Below are 19,530 nucleotides of genomic sequence, written 5' to 3'. Positions count from 1 at the left end.
ATCAACAAATTAAAACAAAAAAAAGGTTTTACATCCACTTACTATTTATAAATATGGTTATAATCCTTTTAAAAAAATTGGTTATCATCTATAGGGGAAAAAAATTCTAATATTTTATATTCCTCACCATTGTCCCTTTGGCCTAAAGGTGTTGAGTTTATTACAAAATGTAGAATTTGAAGAAATGAATGTCATACGTAGAATTGAATATTTGCCTCTTTATCGAAATTTTTTTAATAATAAATTTGCCGTTCAAATAAACTGTAAAACACGATGTTCAAATGTGCTCTCAAATCCAACCAATTTCAATAAGATTTTGTCGAGTTAAACAAATTGTATGTATTCAAACCCAAATTTCATTATAAAAATCGGTTTTGTCAACACCCAAAAACATATTAGTGATTTTGATTTCTTCCAAATCCGACCAAATGTCGTCACCCAAGCGTAAATGTACCTGTTTGTTGGGCTGATTAGCCCAATCGAATTCCAAACAATATAGCAAACATAGGCCCAAAATTTTTTTTGGCCCAATTTCCACAACCCCATTGTACTTATCCTCCGCGTAAATCTTAAGCTAAATTGAGAATTATAATCTAAACCCACCAAATGTTTTTTTAAAAAAAAAAACCAAATTTTCGAACAAATTTGGTAGTGTATATCGGTTATACGAAATAACTGGTGTTTTTCAAAACGATAATTAAATATTTGAAAAAATGAAGCTACTATCTTTAAGCAAAAAAACTTCAACAAAACCATTTCACAAATTAATTTCATGAGATGGGTTTGTATGACTCGAGTTAGAGATTAACGAGTCTATTCAATTTTTTGCTACAAGAAATTGTACATGGTTTTTTTTTTAATATATATTGAAGAGTTCCGTGTAAAATGGTTTCACGGATCTATATCCGTAAGATGAGTCAATCTAATCGATACATACAATTGAAATTAATACTTTTGAGCCGCGAGATCTTTCATAAGAGTTTAAGTTTTGACCCATGAGATCTTATCATAAGAGTTTAAGTTTTTGTGTATATTGAATCTTCGTTATGCTAAAAAAATGTTTGATTTGTTTTAGTTCCTTTAAAAATAAATTAACACATGTGTATAAAATAAATAAATAAATGAATAACACAGGCGACTAAATCAATATTTCCTAAAAATTAAAAAATAATAAAATTAGTGAACAATCCAAATCAAATCGTCACTTTAGCCCCAAACTTTAGTATTCCTAAAAAACTTTTGTAATAACTTGAAGAAGAAAAGGATGTGACACTACTCACATCCCACTCTTACTCGAAAAGACCCAATCTTTTAGAAGTTTGATTGATTAATTAAAAGGTGAACGAGATTTTTTCCTTTTTTGTTTCCTTTTTTATTTTTAAAAGATTTTTTATTTTTAAAAGATTCAATCTTTTCAAAGTTCACAAGAGGAATTTATTTATTTAGATATTAAATCAATTTTGTTTTAGAAAAGTGAGATTTCCATAAATCAAATGTTTCATTAATTAAAGATTATATTGATTAGCTTAATTAACAAAAATATTGGTCATGTTGTCGGCTAAAATTATGTTCTTGCCACCAAAATGGCCCCCAAATTGTTTTGAGTATGTATATTTTTATATGGATCTATGATCTTTGACTACAAATCAATAATTAATTTTCATGGTTGCTTATTCGATTTTTATTTGAGATACTTTATTAAAAAACATAATTTTTCTCTAATAATTTAAATAGTTTGATACGTATTTTTATTTTATTACTTAGCTATTCTTTTTTCATTAAATCTTATATGTTTTTTTAAAGTTTGTTACAATCAAATTTCGAGCTCGAAATATCACAGCAAACTTGATACTACCATGTCACATAAGTTGCTCGTAATTGAAATTAAAAATTTTAATTTTAAAACTTCTTTTTTAAATATTCTCAAGATCCATGGAAAGTGAAAGGAATTCATCACTTCAACATATATAGGTCGATTTCAAACGTCGAATCGAATTAATATCAAATGTTAAAGAGTCAAAGTCTATTTAGACTTTAGCCTAGTAAGATTATAATTACCAGTACTACAATAAATACGGAAAAACAAATTTCGTGTGGAATATTTATTTCATAATTTTAAAATAATTGTTTACATAATTTTTTTTAAAAATAAATGTAATATATAAATTTTAAAGTTAATGTCACGTGAATTTAAAGCTACCAATTATTGTGATATGACTTGTACGTATAAGATTGAGAGTGAATGATGAATTTTATTAATCACACGGAAGAATATAAATACAACAATAGAGAAGCCCATCACAACTAGATAAGCACAAATCTAATCCTAATTTAAACAAAGATATACAAGGTAAAATATCTAAACAAATCTCAAAGAAGATGGAGTATCGGACGAGACACCAATCTTGAAAATTAAAGTGCGAAGACGAGAGCTGGACAAAGGTTTTGTCAAAGCATCGGCAAGCTGATCAGCAGAGGAAACATGAGTTACATGAAGTTTCTTTTGTTGGACAAGTTCCCGAACAAAATGATAGTCTAATGCAATATGTTTCATTCGGGAATGAAAAACCGGATTAGCACAAAGATAAGTTGTATCAATATTGTCATTGTATAGAGCTGGTATGGAAGGTAAAGTAACACCAAGTTCACCAAGTAAAGAACACACCCAAGATATCTCGGTAGCACCCGAAGCTACAGCACGATACTCAGCTTCAGTTGAAGAACGAGCAACAGATTTTTGCTTCCGCGAACTCCAGGAAATCGGATTTGCCCCATAAAAAATGATGTGAGACCTCGATTCTAAACCACTAATCTAGGATTAATCAACAATTAAGCATACAAGATCCAAGATCAAAGGCAAAAGAAAAGTTTTTTTTTTTTTAAGGGGTGCGCTCGGGTGGTCAAAAACCGCCGCTCGAGCGCGCCCTGATGTCCAGTGCTACTGGACTGCTTCGACTGGGGTGCGCTCGGGCTGCTAAAAACTGCAGCTCGGGCGCCCCCCCTGCAGCAGAAACAGAACAGAAAAGCTGGGCAACTCATTCCAAAAGCTCTTCCACACATCAAACTCAAAGTCATACATTAAAACGCAACTCAAAACGTTAATACACATGCATACTCCAATACAAAGTAGTTCTAAAGTTATACAATCTCGAACTAATAGAACATGCTTTCGTCTAGCTTATTCAATACAAAACAAGTTCAAATACAATCTAAGTTCGATTACATATTCGACTTCTAAACAACAAGGCCTCACGTCTATCATCTCAACCACCTATCCATGCTGCCTCTGACTCGGTCCTGCCCCACCTGTTGCCAAGCACACATACAAAGACAAGACAACAGCCGGATAATCCGGTGAGAATAATATTCTCAGTAAAAGAGACAACATGCAATATCAAATAAGTATTTCAAACGAAATACATCGACTTCCAATTAATCAATTATCAACCATGCAAATTCCACAAGCATGTCTAAAATTCAATTCATATGCATAAATGCAATGCATGTCTTTAAAATCTGGGATTATCAAGTCGGATAATCAAAACATTTCAGCTTTTGCTTTTGGGATCCCGAGGACGAGATCACGTAAATGACTCACCGACTCTCCCGATCGAGGTAGTGCTACGTATCTCCATCCTCTAGACTTTGGTGCAACTATAAGGAGTATGCTAGCACTAGGTGAAACGGCTACACTCAGGCCACTCACAATATAATTCCCAAAACGTCTATCATAAAAGGGCCGTCCTGCCCGCTACTCAAATCAAGGATTCATGTTTAAGATGAATGCAATTCAAAACATAACTCAAATAATTCAAATAATCAAATAACATGCAAGTATGTGATTCTTCGGAACACTCGAATCAAGTCGGATTCGAATCACACGTTCCATTCCAATCTAAGTCATCTTATACCTCTTTTCAACAACGTCGATGCTCCAAACCTGGAAACAACATCGATACAAGAATTCCAAATCAAAATTCCATTCCAAATAAAGTTCAACGATAAAGATAATTCAATTCAACTTCCGAGGATGGATCAACTCGATACCAAACCTCGATCAACTCTTCAACGATTCGAAAGTTGCCAATTCGGAACTCCACGATCTTCAACTAATCTGCGGAGATAAAATTAATCCAATAACAATCCATTCAAAACGAGCAACTCCCAAAAACTCAAACGAATCTCCAATTTCCGAAATCTCAAACCGGCGGCATAACGGCTATGAATTCAACTAACCGAAAATGCAAACAACATAATATCATTCTAAGCAACTCATATCAATCAACATTCAACCAAAACAATCCAATTCCAACAAATCACAAAACTCACTTTTTCGAAAATCCCTTCAAAAAATCATAACAATTCCGAACGTCGTTCTATTTCAAAACTGACAGATAATAAACGATCAGAACTCCGCTAGGAACAACATACTAGAATCTAAATCGATTCTAACAACCTCTGAAAAACAAAACATATCCGATCGGAGAAATACTTACGGTATAACGAAGCTCTCTCAGCCGTGATCGCTAATCTGCCTTCAGAAATAATTTCTAACGGACGGATCGAGCTCGGGAGGAAATCAGAAAGCTTGAAGGACTTGGGAATCGTCTTCAATGGAGGAGGCGTGAAGGAGGAAGGAGATGAAGTGAAAAGAATGAGTCAAACCCCTTTAAATATCTAATAAAATCGATATTTGCGTTTTAGTCCCTGAAAATTCCAAAATTTGCAAAGTAGACCCCGATCAATAAAAAGTCGGCTCTTTAACTCTGGAAACTCTGATTATCTCAATTAAGCTCAATTAAGATAAAAACGGGGCGTTACAAATAACATAAGCTTCTGTAGAACAACGGTCATCCGGATTACCTCCCCAATCCGCATCAATAAAGCCATGAAGAGCTGGAGTAGGCGAGGGACAAAGACAAAGTCCATATGTAAGAGTTCCATTAAGGTAGCGAAATATGCGCTTGACAGCACCCCAATGAAGTTCAGATGGAGCGTGCATAAACTGAGATAAGCGATTGACAGCAAAGGCAATATCCGGACGAGTGAGCAGAAGATATTGAAGACTGCCAACCGCCTGGCGATACCGGGAGGCATCGGCTGCTGGAGCACCATCATGAAGTGATAGAGAGCCCGTAGTTGCAAGCGGAGTGGTGATCGATTTTGAGTTGTGCATATTGAATCTGGTAAGAAGGTCAAGAACATACCTTCTTTGAGAAAGAATAAGTCCAGTGGAGGACAGAAGAACCTCTACACCGAGAAAATAATCCAGGGTGCCCAAGTCTTTGACGGAGAAACGAGACGCCAGTTTCTCAATAATGGAGTTAACAATAGATGTATGACTGCCAGTAATAATCAGATCATCCACATACACCAGAAACTATACAGTACAATCTCCAAGATGATAAATAAAAAGAGAAGAATCAGCACGAGACCCATGAAAACCAAGAAGGAGCAAAATGGCACGCAACTCTTGAAACCAAGCCCTAGGAGCTTGCTTAAGACCATAAATGGCTTGTTCAACTTGCAGACATAACCTGGAAAATTTGTGTTCGAGTAGCCCGGTGGTTGGGACATAAAGACTTCTTCACTGAGGGAACCCTGCAGAAAAGCATTATTCACATCTAATTGACGTAAAGATCAAACCTGTTGGACAGCCAGCGAAAGCACAAGACGAATAGTAACAGGTTTAACCACAGGGCTAAAAGTATCAAATAAATCAAGCCCAGAGCGTTGCTGAAAGCCCTTAGCAATGAGCCGAGATTTATAGCGATTAATAGACCCATCAAAATTGCATTTAATCCGAAAGACCCACTTACAACCAACCAGATTTTGAAATGGATGAGCAGGAACAAGATCCTAAGTACCGTTGCGAAGAAGAGCATCAAACTCAGCAGACATGGCAGAACGCCACTCTGGATCACGTAGTGCAGTGAAAACACAAGTGGGCTCTTTAGAAGCAACATGTTTAGTAACATGAAGAGAATACCTGGTGTTGGGTTTGGAAATACAATTTTTAGAGAGAGTTGTCATAGGATGAGTGTTCATGGATGACGCGGTGGATGGTAGAGGTAGTGGTGAAGAAGCACGAGCAGGAGCCACATCAGCACAAGGGACAATGTCCGGAGGGGAAAGAGGGCATGGCGACGTCACGGGAGAAATGATAAGGTTGGGTTCTGGTTCGAGATCATGAGCCGGGGGAACAGAGGGCGGAGGATGAATATAGGGAAAGACAGACTCAACAAAGCGGACATGACGAGAGATAAAGATTTTAGCAGAGGATATGTCAAAACAGATATACACACTTTGAGTAAGAGAGTATCCAAGAAAAATACACGTAGAAGAGCGAGGATCCATCTTATGGTTGGTGTAGGGTCGTAACCACTGGTAACATAAACAACCAAAGACACGAAGTTTAGTAAAGTTAGGTGGTCTAAGGAATAGTTTTTCAAAAGTGGATACCATCCAGAGATTGGCTTTGGGCAGACGGTTGATAAGATAAGTTGCAGTAGCAAGAGCAAGAGCATAAGGCCAGAAGGTCAATGGAAGAGACGCTTGGTGGAGAAGTGTAAGGCCAGTGTCAACTATATGACGATGACGACGTTTAGCATAGCCATTGTGTTGCGGGGTGTGAGGTGGTGTAGTGAGGTGAGAGATACCTGACTGAGCCAAAATGTGTTTAAGAGCTAAGAATTCGCCACCATTATCAGTATAGAGGGAAATTATTTTCTTTTTGAAGAAATTTTCCACAAGAGATTTAAAAGTGGGAAACACAGTTAAGACATCCGATTTGCGTTGTAAGGGATAAAACCAGATGTATTTGGAGTAATGGTCGACAAAGATAACATAGTATTTGTATCCGTTATCAAACAGAACCGGTGACGTCCAAACATCCAAAAATATTAATTCAAGAGGGGGGGAGGAAGTAAGAGTAGAAGTAAAAAAGGAAAGCTTGTGACTTTTAATAATATGACATGAATTACAATGAAAATTCGAAGCAGAGTTAGAGGAAATTAAAAAAACATTGGAGGAAGCTAAATGCTGAATAATATCAGTAGAGGGATGACCAAGACGAGCATTCCACAGAGCAAGAGGCGTGAGAACTGATGTGAAGGCCGAGGGTGAGGAGGCGACATGCTTAGGAATGGGCCATGTGTAAATTCCATCCTTACAAGGTCCCGTGAGCAGAATGGCCCCTGTGCGTAGATCCTTCACCTGAAAGCCAAAAGGGAAAAAGGCAACAGAAACATCATTAGTGCAACATAATTTTGAAACCAAGACTAAATTTTTGCACATATATGGAACACATAGAGTATTGGAAAGAGAAAATGAGTTAGGAGATGCGGGTAAAGTAAGAGTGCCAGTGCGCGTGATGGACAAACCAGTGTCATTGCCAACAACAATGGAATCCGAACCATCGTAAGGGGTGCGGAGAGACAGGTGGGCAAGATCAGAAGTGACATGATGCGAAGCACCCGTGTCCATTAACCATTCGGCCGGAGTTGGAGAGGTCGAAGGTATAGCTGCAGTATGAGCCTGAGGAGTAGTATATGCAGGGCTAGTTGGAGGAGGCGACGCCTGAGGAGTCCATGGAGTAAACTGATAGGTAGGGCATCGTTTAGCAGAATGGCCAGGCATACCACAAAGTTGACATTTCCCGAGATATGGACGCGGAGTGAAACCCTGCGAGGTCTGACGATGGGAGGTCTGGTAAGGTGGCCGAGGGTCCCTGCCACGCGACCCGTTATTGAAACGAGGAGGACCCGATGGCAGGCTGCTGGTGGGTGGACGGCTGGACCGAGAGACAGTGAAGGCAGTGGTGGGCATTGGAAACTGGACAGGATGAGCGACAAGTTGTGCCTCAAAGGTAAGGAGCTTCTCATGAAGCTCGTCAAAGGAGATTGTTGTATCCCTGGCTTGAATTGCATGAGACAATTCCTTATAGTTGTCATCCAGACCATGGAGGACCTTGAGAGTGAGATCTTCGGAATCAACAGTGACTCCCATGAGGGCAAGGACATCAACCGGAACTTTGATGCTTTGCATGAATTCGGTGATGGATTTCGAGCCTTTGACGGGGTTCGAAATTTGAGCCTTGAGTTGAAGGATGCGACCCCTACTCGGAGAAGCATAAGTTTTAGCAAGGGTCTGCCATGCATCGAGTAAGGTTTTGGACGCAGCAATGAACGGGATCAAGGTAGGGGAGAGCGCACCAATGATCGCGTTGAGAAGTAATTGATCTTGCCGAATCCAGAGAGAATAGGTCGGATTGGGAGTGGTAGCAGTAGCGTTGGTGATGGTGGGCGAGGGACATGGCCATGAGCCATCAACAAAACCCATGAGATCATACCCAATAAGAAGGGATTGGAATTGAAGTTTCCAGGCGGAGAGGGACTTGTTTGGTCACATTAATGGCTGTGAGGGATGGTGGGGCGTTTGTGGTCACAGAGGAAGAAGAGGCCGACATTGTGTACAGGAGAGTGGTTTAGGCGTGAACCAAAAGGCTTTCTGATACCATATAAGATTGAGAGTGAATGATGAATTTTATTAATCACACAGGAAGAGTATAAATACAACAATAGAGAGGCCTATCACAACTAGATAAGCACAAATCTAATCCTAATTTAAACAAAAATATACAAGGTAAAATATCTAAACAAATCTCAAAGAATATATACAAAATATCACTAACAGTACGTATTTATGGATGGAAAAGATGGTCTAGACTCTCAGCTAATTTCTCCTGAGTTCTGATGAATAAGGGTAAAATGAAAATTTACAATTCAAGTCTCAAAGTTAATTTCTCCTTGGTCCTAACTCCTAATTTTATTTGAATTTGTTGTGAGACGGTATATCTTGAGACGAATCTAGTCTATAACCATATTGAAAAGTAATTATTTCAATATAAAAATTAAAAAATAATATTTTTCTTGAATCAAATTAATCGGAGATTTATCTTTTAAAATTGAACTGTGAGACGAGATCTCATACGTGCTTTTGTAATTTTATTTTATGAAAAATAATATTAATTGTTATATATTATTTTATTATGTTATGTTATTAGGAAATTGCAATTTCAGTTATGCATTTTTTTTGCGATTTTAATTCTTAATATTATTGCATTTTAGTTTTAATCATTTATCTTTGAACTTTTGATAATTTTAATTATTTTTTATTAAATTTATTGACATGACAATACATATGTCTTTTTCACCGGAAAGGCTACATCTACCAAAAAAAAAAGAACGAAAATAAGAAATTAACTTAAATTTAACGGACCAAAATCTTAAAAAAAAACAAACATATATAATTTTACTATATTATATTATTGTACGTTGGAAATTATTATTAGGATAATGGTCCTTTGAGGATGGAAAGCAACACCTAATGCTCTGTCTCGGTCATTTTACCTCATTTTTAATTTCTCTCCCTATACATGGTACGTATTAATCTTGAAATAAATCAAACAAAAATTACTAATTTAATGATTTTTTTTTGAAGTATTTAAAGATTTTTTTTTTGGAAGTATTTAAAGATTTTTTTTTACTATCAATTCTTAAAACATTTTTTAAGCCAAGATTCGACTTCGGATTTGTGGATCTTTAAAATGTTAATTGTTAAGAAAATTAAAATCTATGTATATTTTCAAATTAATTTCCTAAAAGAATATATAGATCTATAATCTAGAATTTGAAGTTGAGAAGAGTCAAATCACAAATGCTCCACTATTTATACATCGCCATCTCTCATTCCTTCGACATAATAATGTGTTGCTTTGAAGATCATTTTGGTTTGTATACATTTATATGCATACATCACATATGCCCTTTATTATAAATCATATCCTCACCATTTCTTAAGAAAAATATCAACCTTGTAATATCTTGTCATTTTATCAAAAACCATAAATGACAACATTAATTGTGTAACACGAATATTTCAAACTGCTTAATTATACACTTTCATTGTACGAAGTAATCGCTCCTTCGTAGGGGCGATGTCAATGCAGTTCCAACAACTGTATCAACTTGCTGATTGTATTAAGAAAATACTTGATTTTAGCATAAATTCCAGTTAACCAATATGTAAGTTTAATTTCTTGTAAAATAGTCTCACAGATATTTGTCAGTGAGATGGGTCATGGTTCAATCCGATCAATATACAGAGTGGAAAGTAATATTTTTAGCACAAAAAAATATTTTTTCTATAAATGAGATCGAATATGAGATTTATCTCACAAAATTAACTCGCGTAAGATACTCTCACAAAATTTTTATGTTGAACTATATAATACTTACGTTTCAAAAACAGTTATAACTAGTAATAATATGTACACAATTTCATATTTAAATCGTACAATGTAACTCATATTTTATTATTTGATCGCCTTCTCGCTAAAAGCAATTATCGCTTCCAATAATAATAGACCTATATCTAGAGTGGCAACATGTGTCTTTTTTACACAATCTCGAAGAATCATAATAAAATAAAACAATATCACATGTAATGGAAAAAATAAAGTCATTTTCGGAGAATGGAATATGTATTTACAAACAAATAACTAAGGGTTCAGAAAAGTTCGAAAAGGGGAATTAAAAGAGGACAAAATCTAGGTAGCCCCATTAATCCCCCACAAAATTATGGAAGTTAATTAATTATGACTCGATAGCTTTTTCTAAATAATAATGGTGGCACATAATGCTGTCATCCACAATCAAGAAAAGTATGATGATATTCCTAAATTATACACAAGTTGGCATTGTTGGAACATTATCTAAAATGAAATGGAATAAAAGATTCAAAATAAATTTGTCTAAAGTCATTGGTTATTTAATATTTATAACCGGTAAAACGTAAACTTTTAGTCCGTGTGTACAAGGTATGATATTTTTAATAATCTATCTTTTAGTAATCTATATTTCGTTGAATCCATTATAAATTTATAATCATGTAATTATGTTATGTTAAGATATATATGAACTTTTAGTAATCTATATTGTTGTAATATATCTTTGTTGAATCCATTATAATCATGAAATTATGTTATGCTGATCAAGTTTAATCATTCTCAACTTAATCATATAATTAAATGGGAAAATTTCGTTAAATCTACACTGTTATATAATAGTTTTACACTAGCTGTTTTGATGTATAAAATCACACCAATTTTTTTTTTTTTTCATTTTACCTTAAAATCTTTATCACATATTGTTTAAGTTCAATTTCAAATGACTAAATTATTCTCGTTTTTTTCTCTAAATTCTTTGTCGTATTTTCTCAATAAATTCGTCAAATTTACCATTATTCATCAATTATTATCGTGATTAAATTATTCGTACAAATTTTTAGTCATCATTCTCACGTGTATTTATTATGATTAGAGAAAAATACATAAAATTACGGATTTAATGAAATAAGAAAAATAATATTATCATTTTAATTATATTAATTATGATCATTATTTTATACACAACACATATACATATTTCACGGTAGCGTTCAACCTAGCATATGAGTATTACCCCAATGATAGATCTAATGTCATATGATTTGTCAAGTCAACAATATAACATTAATTACGCCTATGTGTAAAAATAGGAACTATTAGATGCATGATTTGAGTATTACCCATATGCATATTTCATTAGTTTTTATTGAGAGAGACCTTTTAGAAAATTAACTTTTGATGTTTCACATTCCGAATTTGCCCTTTGATGTCGCTTCGTGTTTTTAGTTGATTTACAATTACAATTTGTTCAATTCAAATTTCACTCGGGGGAAAAAATTAAGAGATGAAATTGCTTCAAGAGTATTAAAAAAATTTTGTTTTATAAGCAGGAAACTACCAGAAGTTCCCTACGATCGGTTGAGACTATGCTCAACCAGATGTAATACAGAGATCCACATTCAAAGGTTTTGTTGCACTTGAAAAAAAATTCAACATGGTCTCACCCTCACGAGACAACGTAATTGGATATAATCTATCTATTACTTAAAAAAAACTATGTATACACTATTGTGTGTGCTTCCCTTAAATTATTTATATATCAATAATTACATAAAGTAATTGGATATAATCTATTACTTTAAAAAAAAATTATGTATACATTATTGTGTGTGCTTCCTAGGGGTGTTCACGGTTCGGATAACCGCCCGATTCGAACCGAAATCAAAAATTCGGTTCGAACCGAAAACCAAACCGAAAATTCGGTTCGGTTTTCGGATTTTCGATTTTTCGGTTCGGTTTTTCGGTTCGGTTCGGTTTTTTTTTTGCGGTTAACCGAACCGAACCGAAAAACCGTTTTTTTTTTTTTTGCTTTTTTTTTTTTTGAATTTGAATTTTTTACCAATCAATTAATATGTACATAAATATTGTGTGCCCATAAAATTAATTTTATTGAAAAACTGAAATAACAAAAGTCATCCTTCGTTCTTTTTTTAAAAAAACATAATTGATTTAATTAGTTATCTAATTATTCAAACATACTTGAATTGTGGATTCAACTTGAAAAATGTATTGATTTATTGATTTTAAAAAATATTAATTTTTGAAATAGAAATAATTAAAAATTAATGAAGTTATTTTATTATATTATATATACATATATTTTCATTATATATTACATTATTTTTATAAATTCAAAAATTATTATTATTGAAATTAAAAACGTTAGCAATTTTTTTTTTAAATGCAGTTATTTTCAAATATATTTTTCGAAGTATTAAATCACAAATATTTAATTTAACCATTAATTTTTTCCAAAAAATTATTCGAATAACTAAAAATATTTAAATTTTTTTTAAAAAAAATTATTTTAATATTTTTTTCACAAAAACCGATTTTTAGAAAGAAAAAAAGTTCAATTTTTTTTTTTTAAAAAAAAACCGAAAAACCGAACCGAAAAACCGAAATAATTTCGGTTAAAAACCGAACCGAACCGCCCAGTTCGGTTCGGTTTTCGGTTTGGCTTTTCAGAGAACCGAAATTTCGGTTTAACCGAAATTTCAGTTCGGTTCGGTCCAAACCGCCCGAATGAACACCCCTACTGCTTCCATTGCGCTGATAATTATAATAATTTGACAATTTAATTATATGGCTATAATGAAAACTAAATTTGTTCCTCAAAATATGACAAAAAAATGTCACACATGTATACATACAAAAGCAGTGAAATTGACATTTCGTCTTTATAATATTTATAAGATGAATGTCAACTTTTTTTTCGTAAAAAATTTCTCATATATTTAAAATGAGTTACAGGAATCTTACAAGTTTAATTTAAAATAAAACAAAAATGTCAACTTTTTTTTAAAAATTTTTTTTCCCATATATTTAAAATGAGTCACAGGAATCTTACAAGTTTAATTTAAAATAAAACAAAATAAATTCAATTCTTATCTTAATTCACATCCCATTCCCAATCCTCAAATCCATTTCCCCTCGCTTTTCTCTCTCTCCTATCACTTGATTCGTCCATCTTCTAGGCTTCTAGGGGTTTTTTTTAATATTTAATTTAAAAAAAAATTAATTTCAAAAATAATTTGAAATAGGGAGATTTACAAAAATACCTCAAAACGTTCTTGCAAACAGCGAACCTGCAAAAAAAAATGCAGGGTCCGCTATTAAAGAGAGCAGACGCTGCAAATTGCAGCGTCCGCTCATGCTGGCAGTGGACGCTGCCAGCATATACATGGGGACTTGCAAACGCAAGTCCCCAGGTACACCTTTTTTTTTTATATATATATTTAAAATTAATTAATTATATAATTAATAATATTTTGTAAAATTATATTTAATAATTTAGTACTATGATCATTTTTTTTTTCAAAATTCTAAATTTCGAATTTGATAATCTTTGAAAAATTATTAAAGAAACAAAACATAAAATTTACGGTTAAAAAAATTTTATTGATTAAATAAATTTACGATTTAACTTAATTTTGGTCAGTTGAGTTATATATTTATTTTAATCATTTGGATTTATGGAGATCCCTCGTTTAAGTGGATAAATCTAGAGTAGTTAATTCAAATCTATTTAAACCGAACTGATGCAAAAATGCTATTACAAAATTTCTCAATCCGAAACAAAATCATCTCGAAAATTAGAATTAAAATTTATGGTTAACAAATTCAATTGATTAAATAAATTTTTTTGTGATCAGTTATCAACATATTTTGATAAATTTATTTTAATATAAAATTTATTATTTTTATAAATTTATTTTATATCATATTTTTTAATATAAATTTTATTTTTTTATTAAAAATTAAAAATTGGTTAGCGGAGTTATTGACTTATTTTTAATTAAAAAAATTAAATTTATATTAAAAAATATGATATAAAATAAATTTATCAAAATAATAAATTTTATATTAAAATAAATTTATCAAAATATGTTGATAACTGATCACAAAAAAAATTATTTAATCAATTGAATTTACCGAAACAAAATCATCTCGAATATTGTGAACTCGAACTGACTGAAATATATCCAAATTAATTCTCTATGTCTATTAATAAGAACTTGCAGAGATCCAAACGAATTAAAATAAGTCAATAACTCCGCTAACCAATTTTTAATAAAAAAATAAAATTTATATTAAAAAATATGATATAAAATAAATTTATCAAAATAATAAATTTTATATTAAAATAAATTTATCAAAATATGTTGATAACTGATCACAAAAAAATTTATTTAATCAATTGAATTTGTTAACCATAAATTTTAATTCTAATTTTCGAGATGATTTTGTTTCGGATTGAGAAATTTTGTAATAGCATTTTTGCATTAGTTCGGTTTAAATAGATTTGAATTAACTACTCTAGATTTATCAATTTAAACGAGAGATCTCCACAAATCCAAATGATTAAAATAAATATATAACTCAACTGACCAAAATTTAAGTTAAATCGTAAATTTATTTAATCAATTTAATTTTTTTAACCGTAAATTTTATGTTTTGTTTCTTTAATAATTTTTCAGACCGATTATCAAATTCGAAATTTAAAATTTTGAAAAAAAAAATGATCATACTACTAAATTATTAAATATAATTTTACAAAATATTATTAATTACATAATTAATTAATTAAAAACAAATAAAAAGAAAGAAAGAAAGGTGTACCTGGGGACTTGCGTTGCTGGCAGCGTCCGCTGCCAGCATGAGCGGACGCTGCAAATTTGCAGCGTCCGCTCTCTTTAATAGCGGACCCTGCATTTTTTTTTTGCAGGGTCCGCTGTTTGCAAGAATGTTTTGAGGTATTTTTGTAACTCTCCCTATTTAAAATTATTTTTGAAATTTAATTTTTTTTTAAAATTAAATATAAAAAAAAACCCAGGCTTCTAGCTCTTCGGATTGTTTTCCCTTTATTCTCGAAAAACTCAAGTTATCCTAACATTCTAAATAATTTTAAAATAAGATGTATTGTAGGTCATACATAATGAAATTTATTTAACAAAAAGTTAGAACACATTTAATACAAAGATCAGTTTAATTAATTTACCGATAATGTTTGTTCCAAATGATGTTGTGACTTGTGATTGTATTTGATGAATTAACTGAATCACAAATAATATTTGGAATATAATTAACTGAGCTTTGTATTAAATGTGTTAGTGAGCGATGATTATATGCTACATAGAGAGAAACACTCATAGTCAAGGGCGGAGGCACGTTATGAATTGGGGGGCCTTGACCCCCCAACTTTTTTTTTAGTTCCATGATAATATATGTATATATGTTTGTGTTGTAATTTTGTTATTATTTCATTTATTTCTTTTATATAATTTTATTTATCCTCTCAAAATAGTAATATATTTTTATTTATTTGAATTAATTTTACAAAACTGAAAAACATAATATATTGGATGTCAATCTCAATTTTTGCATGCAATATTTGGTCTTAAATTTTTTTTTTCTCTTCCCTCTTCTTCCCTTCATCTTGTTTAAAGGCTACAATTTTCAAATAAAAGGTGTGTTTCTTTCTTTTATTTTTTTACTCTCTTGACTTATAACTCGCTTTTAAATTTTTGTGAGACGAGTTTTTTTTTTTTTAAAAAAAAAATCCATTGCTATTAATGTTTTATTATGGGATTTTTAAAATAAATTTCTCTGTTTCATTTATTTCTAACATGTACTCCAGAGGGTTATTAATATTTTGAAATATATTGATTTCTTTGTTTTTAAAATATGTAATTATATTATAAATATAGTCAGTACTATGCTTCATAATATGATGAAAGTTGAATTTCTTAATGATTGTTTGCTAGTGTATATTGATAATCAAATTTCTAAAAAGTTCGATATATTTCACTTGTAATCGTATATAATTTTCGTGATTTGCAAAGAGAATTTATAAATTCTAATCGATTCGAGAAATAATGATGTATTTATAATTTTTTATGATGAATATTGATGTAGTATTTGATACAAATATAATATATTTAAATTTTATTGTTATAGATAACAAATACTTGATCTTTCTCGAGTTTTGTATTGGCCCCCCTAATATCTAGTCCCGGCTCCGCCCCTGCTCACAGTGTATTTGCATAATATGTTGCGTGCAAATATCTCAGTTCAAAACAAAATATTGACGAATCCAACGACGTATTTGTTTTAAGAATAATGCGAAAAGTACGACCAATATTTCGTATAACGATATTTACAACAATATCAATAAAAAAATATTTAGAACAATTATATCGTAATTTTTTGCTATTATATCGCGAGATTTTGATAATATACCGTGAGATTTGTATTCGGTGTATCATGAGTTTGATTAATACAATTTTTGTATTGAATTTTTTATAATGTAAAATTGCTTGTAAAAGTTTGTTCGTACCTATAACATTACTCTTGTTTTAAATTGAGATGTTTGTGATAAAAAAATAAAATATCAATAGAGATAATAAAGGAAAAAAGGAAAAGAAAAAACAAATACTGTTACAATATTATGGATGTCAAAGATTTGGGTGATCAGAGAAAATCATAATCAAATCTCCGAGAGATGGTAAAAAATCAATATAATATCACTTCCTTGTAATATCATAGTTACCATACCCGAAAATTTCTTGTACCTATAAATAGGTCACTCATGTAATACTTTTGATATATTAAATTACTTGTTTTTTTACTTATTTGGTTAGTTTATTGCTTTCTTTTATAACACGTTATCAGCATGAGCCTATCATATTTTTCTTTTCGTCTTTTCCACGACATGTTCATGATCTGCAATTTTATCTTTGGTTTTCGTTTTTCAATCACTAATACACATGTCATGCTCGTCATTAAATTAATATGTTTATGATAGTATGACTTTTACACGCTAGATATAAATTCGATGCACAAACTAATATTTATTGTTGATATTCAATTGTTTTTTTAGTGATTCTGTTTTTGGATTTCAATATTGATGGATATTGATACACGTACACATATAAATTACATGATTATTATAGATGTACATCATTAAGCGATAGTAAGAAGTTGAGTATTTCAATTTCGATGATTTTTATTTGTTGTAGTGTCTGTCTTCTTGTTAAATATTCTAAGAATGAATTATATCATATATATGATTGTTGTGCATATATTATTATTTATGTTCACCGTTAAATTTTCATGCTTGACTTTAAACTTTTATATACATTTGTGTTATTGTGTATTAATCAATATTTATGAATTTTGTGTTCTATATAGATTTCATCATGTCGAATATCTCAAAACTTGAATTAGCCGCTCTTGGTATATCCGGCAAGAATTATCTCTCTTGGATACTAGATGCTGAAATACATCTAGATGCTATGGGTATTGGAGATACCATCAAAGAGGAAAATAAAGAATCACCGCAAAACCGTGCAAAGGCTATGATATTCCTTCGTCACCATCTTCATGATGGTTTGAAAATTGAGTATTTGACGATAAAAGATCCGCTTGATCTATGGAATAATTTGAAAGAGAGATATAGCCATCAAAAGACGGTGATTCTTCCAAAAGCACGTTATGATTGAATGCACTTTGCGCTTACAAGATTTTAAGTCTGTAAGTGAATATAATTCTGCATTGTTTCGCATCAGTTCACAATTGAAATTGTGTGGAGAAAAAATAACTGATGATGATTTGTTGGAAAAAAACATATTCCACATTCCATGCCTCTAATGTTGTCTTACAACAACAGTATAGAGAGAAAGGTTTCAAGAGGTATTCTGATTTGATTTCATGTTTACTTGTGGCTGAGCAAAATAATGAGTTGTTGATGAAAAATCATGAAATTCGTCCCACTGGTACCAACCCATTCCCTGAAGTGAATGTGGCAATGCATGAGGAAAAGATGAAACAAAATAAGACCGGATTCAGTCATGGGCGTGGTCGTGGGCGTGGGCGTGGACATGGACGCGGTCGAGGACATTTTCATCCATATGGTCGTGGGCATGAAAAACCTCGTTACTTTAACGATGGTTATAATAATAATAATGATCAAAGGAATGGAAGTTCCAAAAAGTGTGGTAATGAGTCTAATGACCAAGAGAAAAATGTTGAAAGTGGTCAAAACGATAAATCAATGAATTCAGAAAATGAGTGTTATAGATGTGGAGATAAAATGCATTGGTATAATAATTGTCGTACATCGAAACACCTTGTTGATCTTTATCAAGCATCAAAAGAAAAAGCAAAGGATGCTGAGACTAATTTTATGTATCAAGGTGATGATTTAAGTCAAGACCCATCTTTGTCCGCACATTTTGACGTTTCTGATTTCTTTGAAGATCCGAAAGAAAAAATTTGATCATTTGATTGAAGATGGAAGCGTGCAAAATTATTGAATAATTTGTTTATCGTTTATTTGGTTATTTTGATTTAAGATTGATTTATATTTATGAGTTATTTAGGACTATTGGTTTATGAGGTTGGTTTGACAATGTTTATCTATTATGAATCAAAGTTATTTATTTCATACTGTCTCTATATGAATAAAATATTTTTATTCTTATTAAATTTATTATTGTGAATAGAATATGGATTTTGGATATGAAATCAATAGAGATTTATGTCGTGTTGACAGCGCAATGACGCATTCCATATTCAAGAGAATAAATATTCTCATATTTACACATGAGAAAAAAATATGTCAACACAATTTTTGAAAGTACAACTATTATTGAAAGCTCTAGAAAAGTAAATATTATATGGAGAGACAAATTGTGTTACTCTCTCATAAGTCTCAAAGAAATTTATTGAGCTTTCAAGATATCCGTCGGAATGGATATTATATTGAGACTATAAGCCAAGAAGGAAAATGATATTTTTTATTGCAAAAGAAATGTCAAGAAATAAATACATTATTGAAAAATTATCGACATTTACTTATGGCTTATACTACACAATAAATGTAGCGGAGACGAATGCAACGGTTAGCCAAGAAATTCATTGATATGAATATGTTTATGACTTGGCATTATCAATTGGGAAATCCCAATTTTACAATGATGCGTAAAATAATATTGAGAATTCATATGGACATCAATTAA

General features: G+C 31.7%; 1 protein-coding gene across 1 annotated transcript; it reads left to right on the top strand.

Moving 5' to 3' along the window:
- Nucleotides 1-17,709: 17,709 nt before the first annotated feature.
- LOC140862230 (uncharacterized) lies at nt 17,710-18,788 on the top strand. Its single transcript, XM_073265237.1, has 2 exons — nt 17,710-17,982; nt 18,180-18,788. Exons 1-2 carry the CDS (start codon nt 17,710-17,712, stop codon nt 18,786-18,788), a joined length of 882 nt encoding a protein of 293 aa, XP_073121338.1.
- The last annotated feature ends 742 nt before the right edge of the window (nt 18,789-19,530 follow it).

This window comes from Henckelia pumila, chromosome 4 (assembly GCF_033568475.1).
Source record: "Henckelia pumila isolate YLH828 chromosome 4, ASM3356847v2, whole genome shotgun sequence".
Classification (NCBI taxonomy): Eukaryota; Viridiplantae; Streptophyta; class Magnoliopsida; order Lamiales; family Gesneriaceae; genus Henckelia; species Henckelia pumila.
This window is presented reverse-complemented; position numbering and strand designations above follow the sequence as displayed.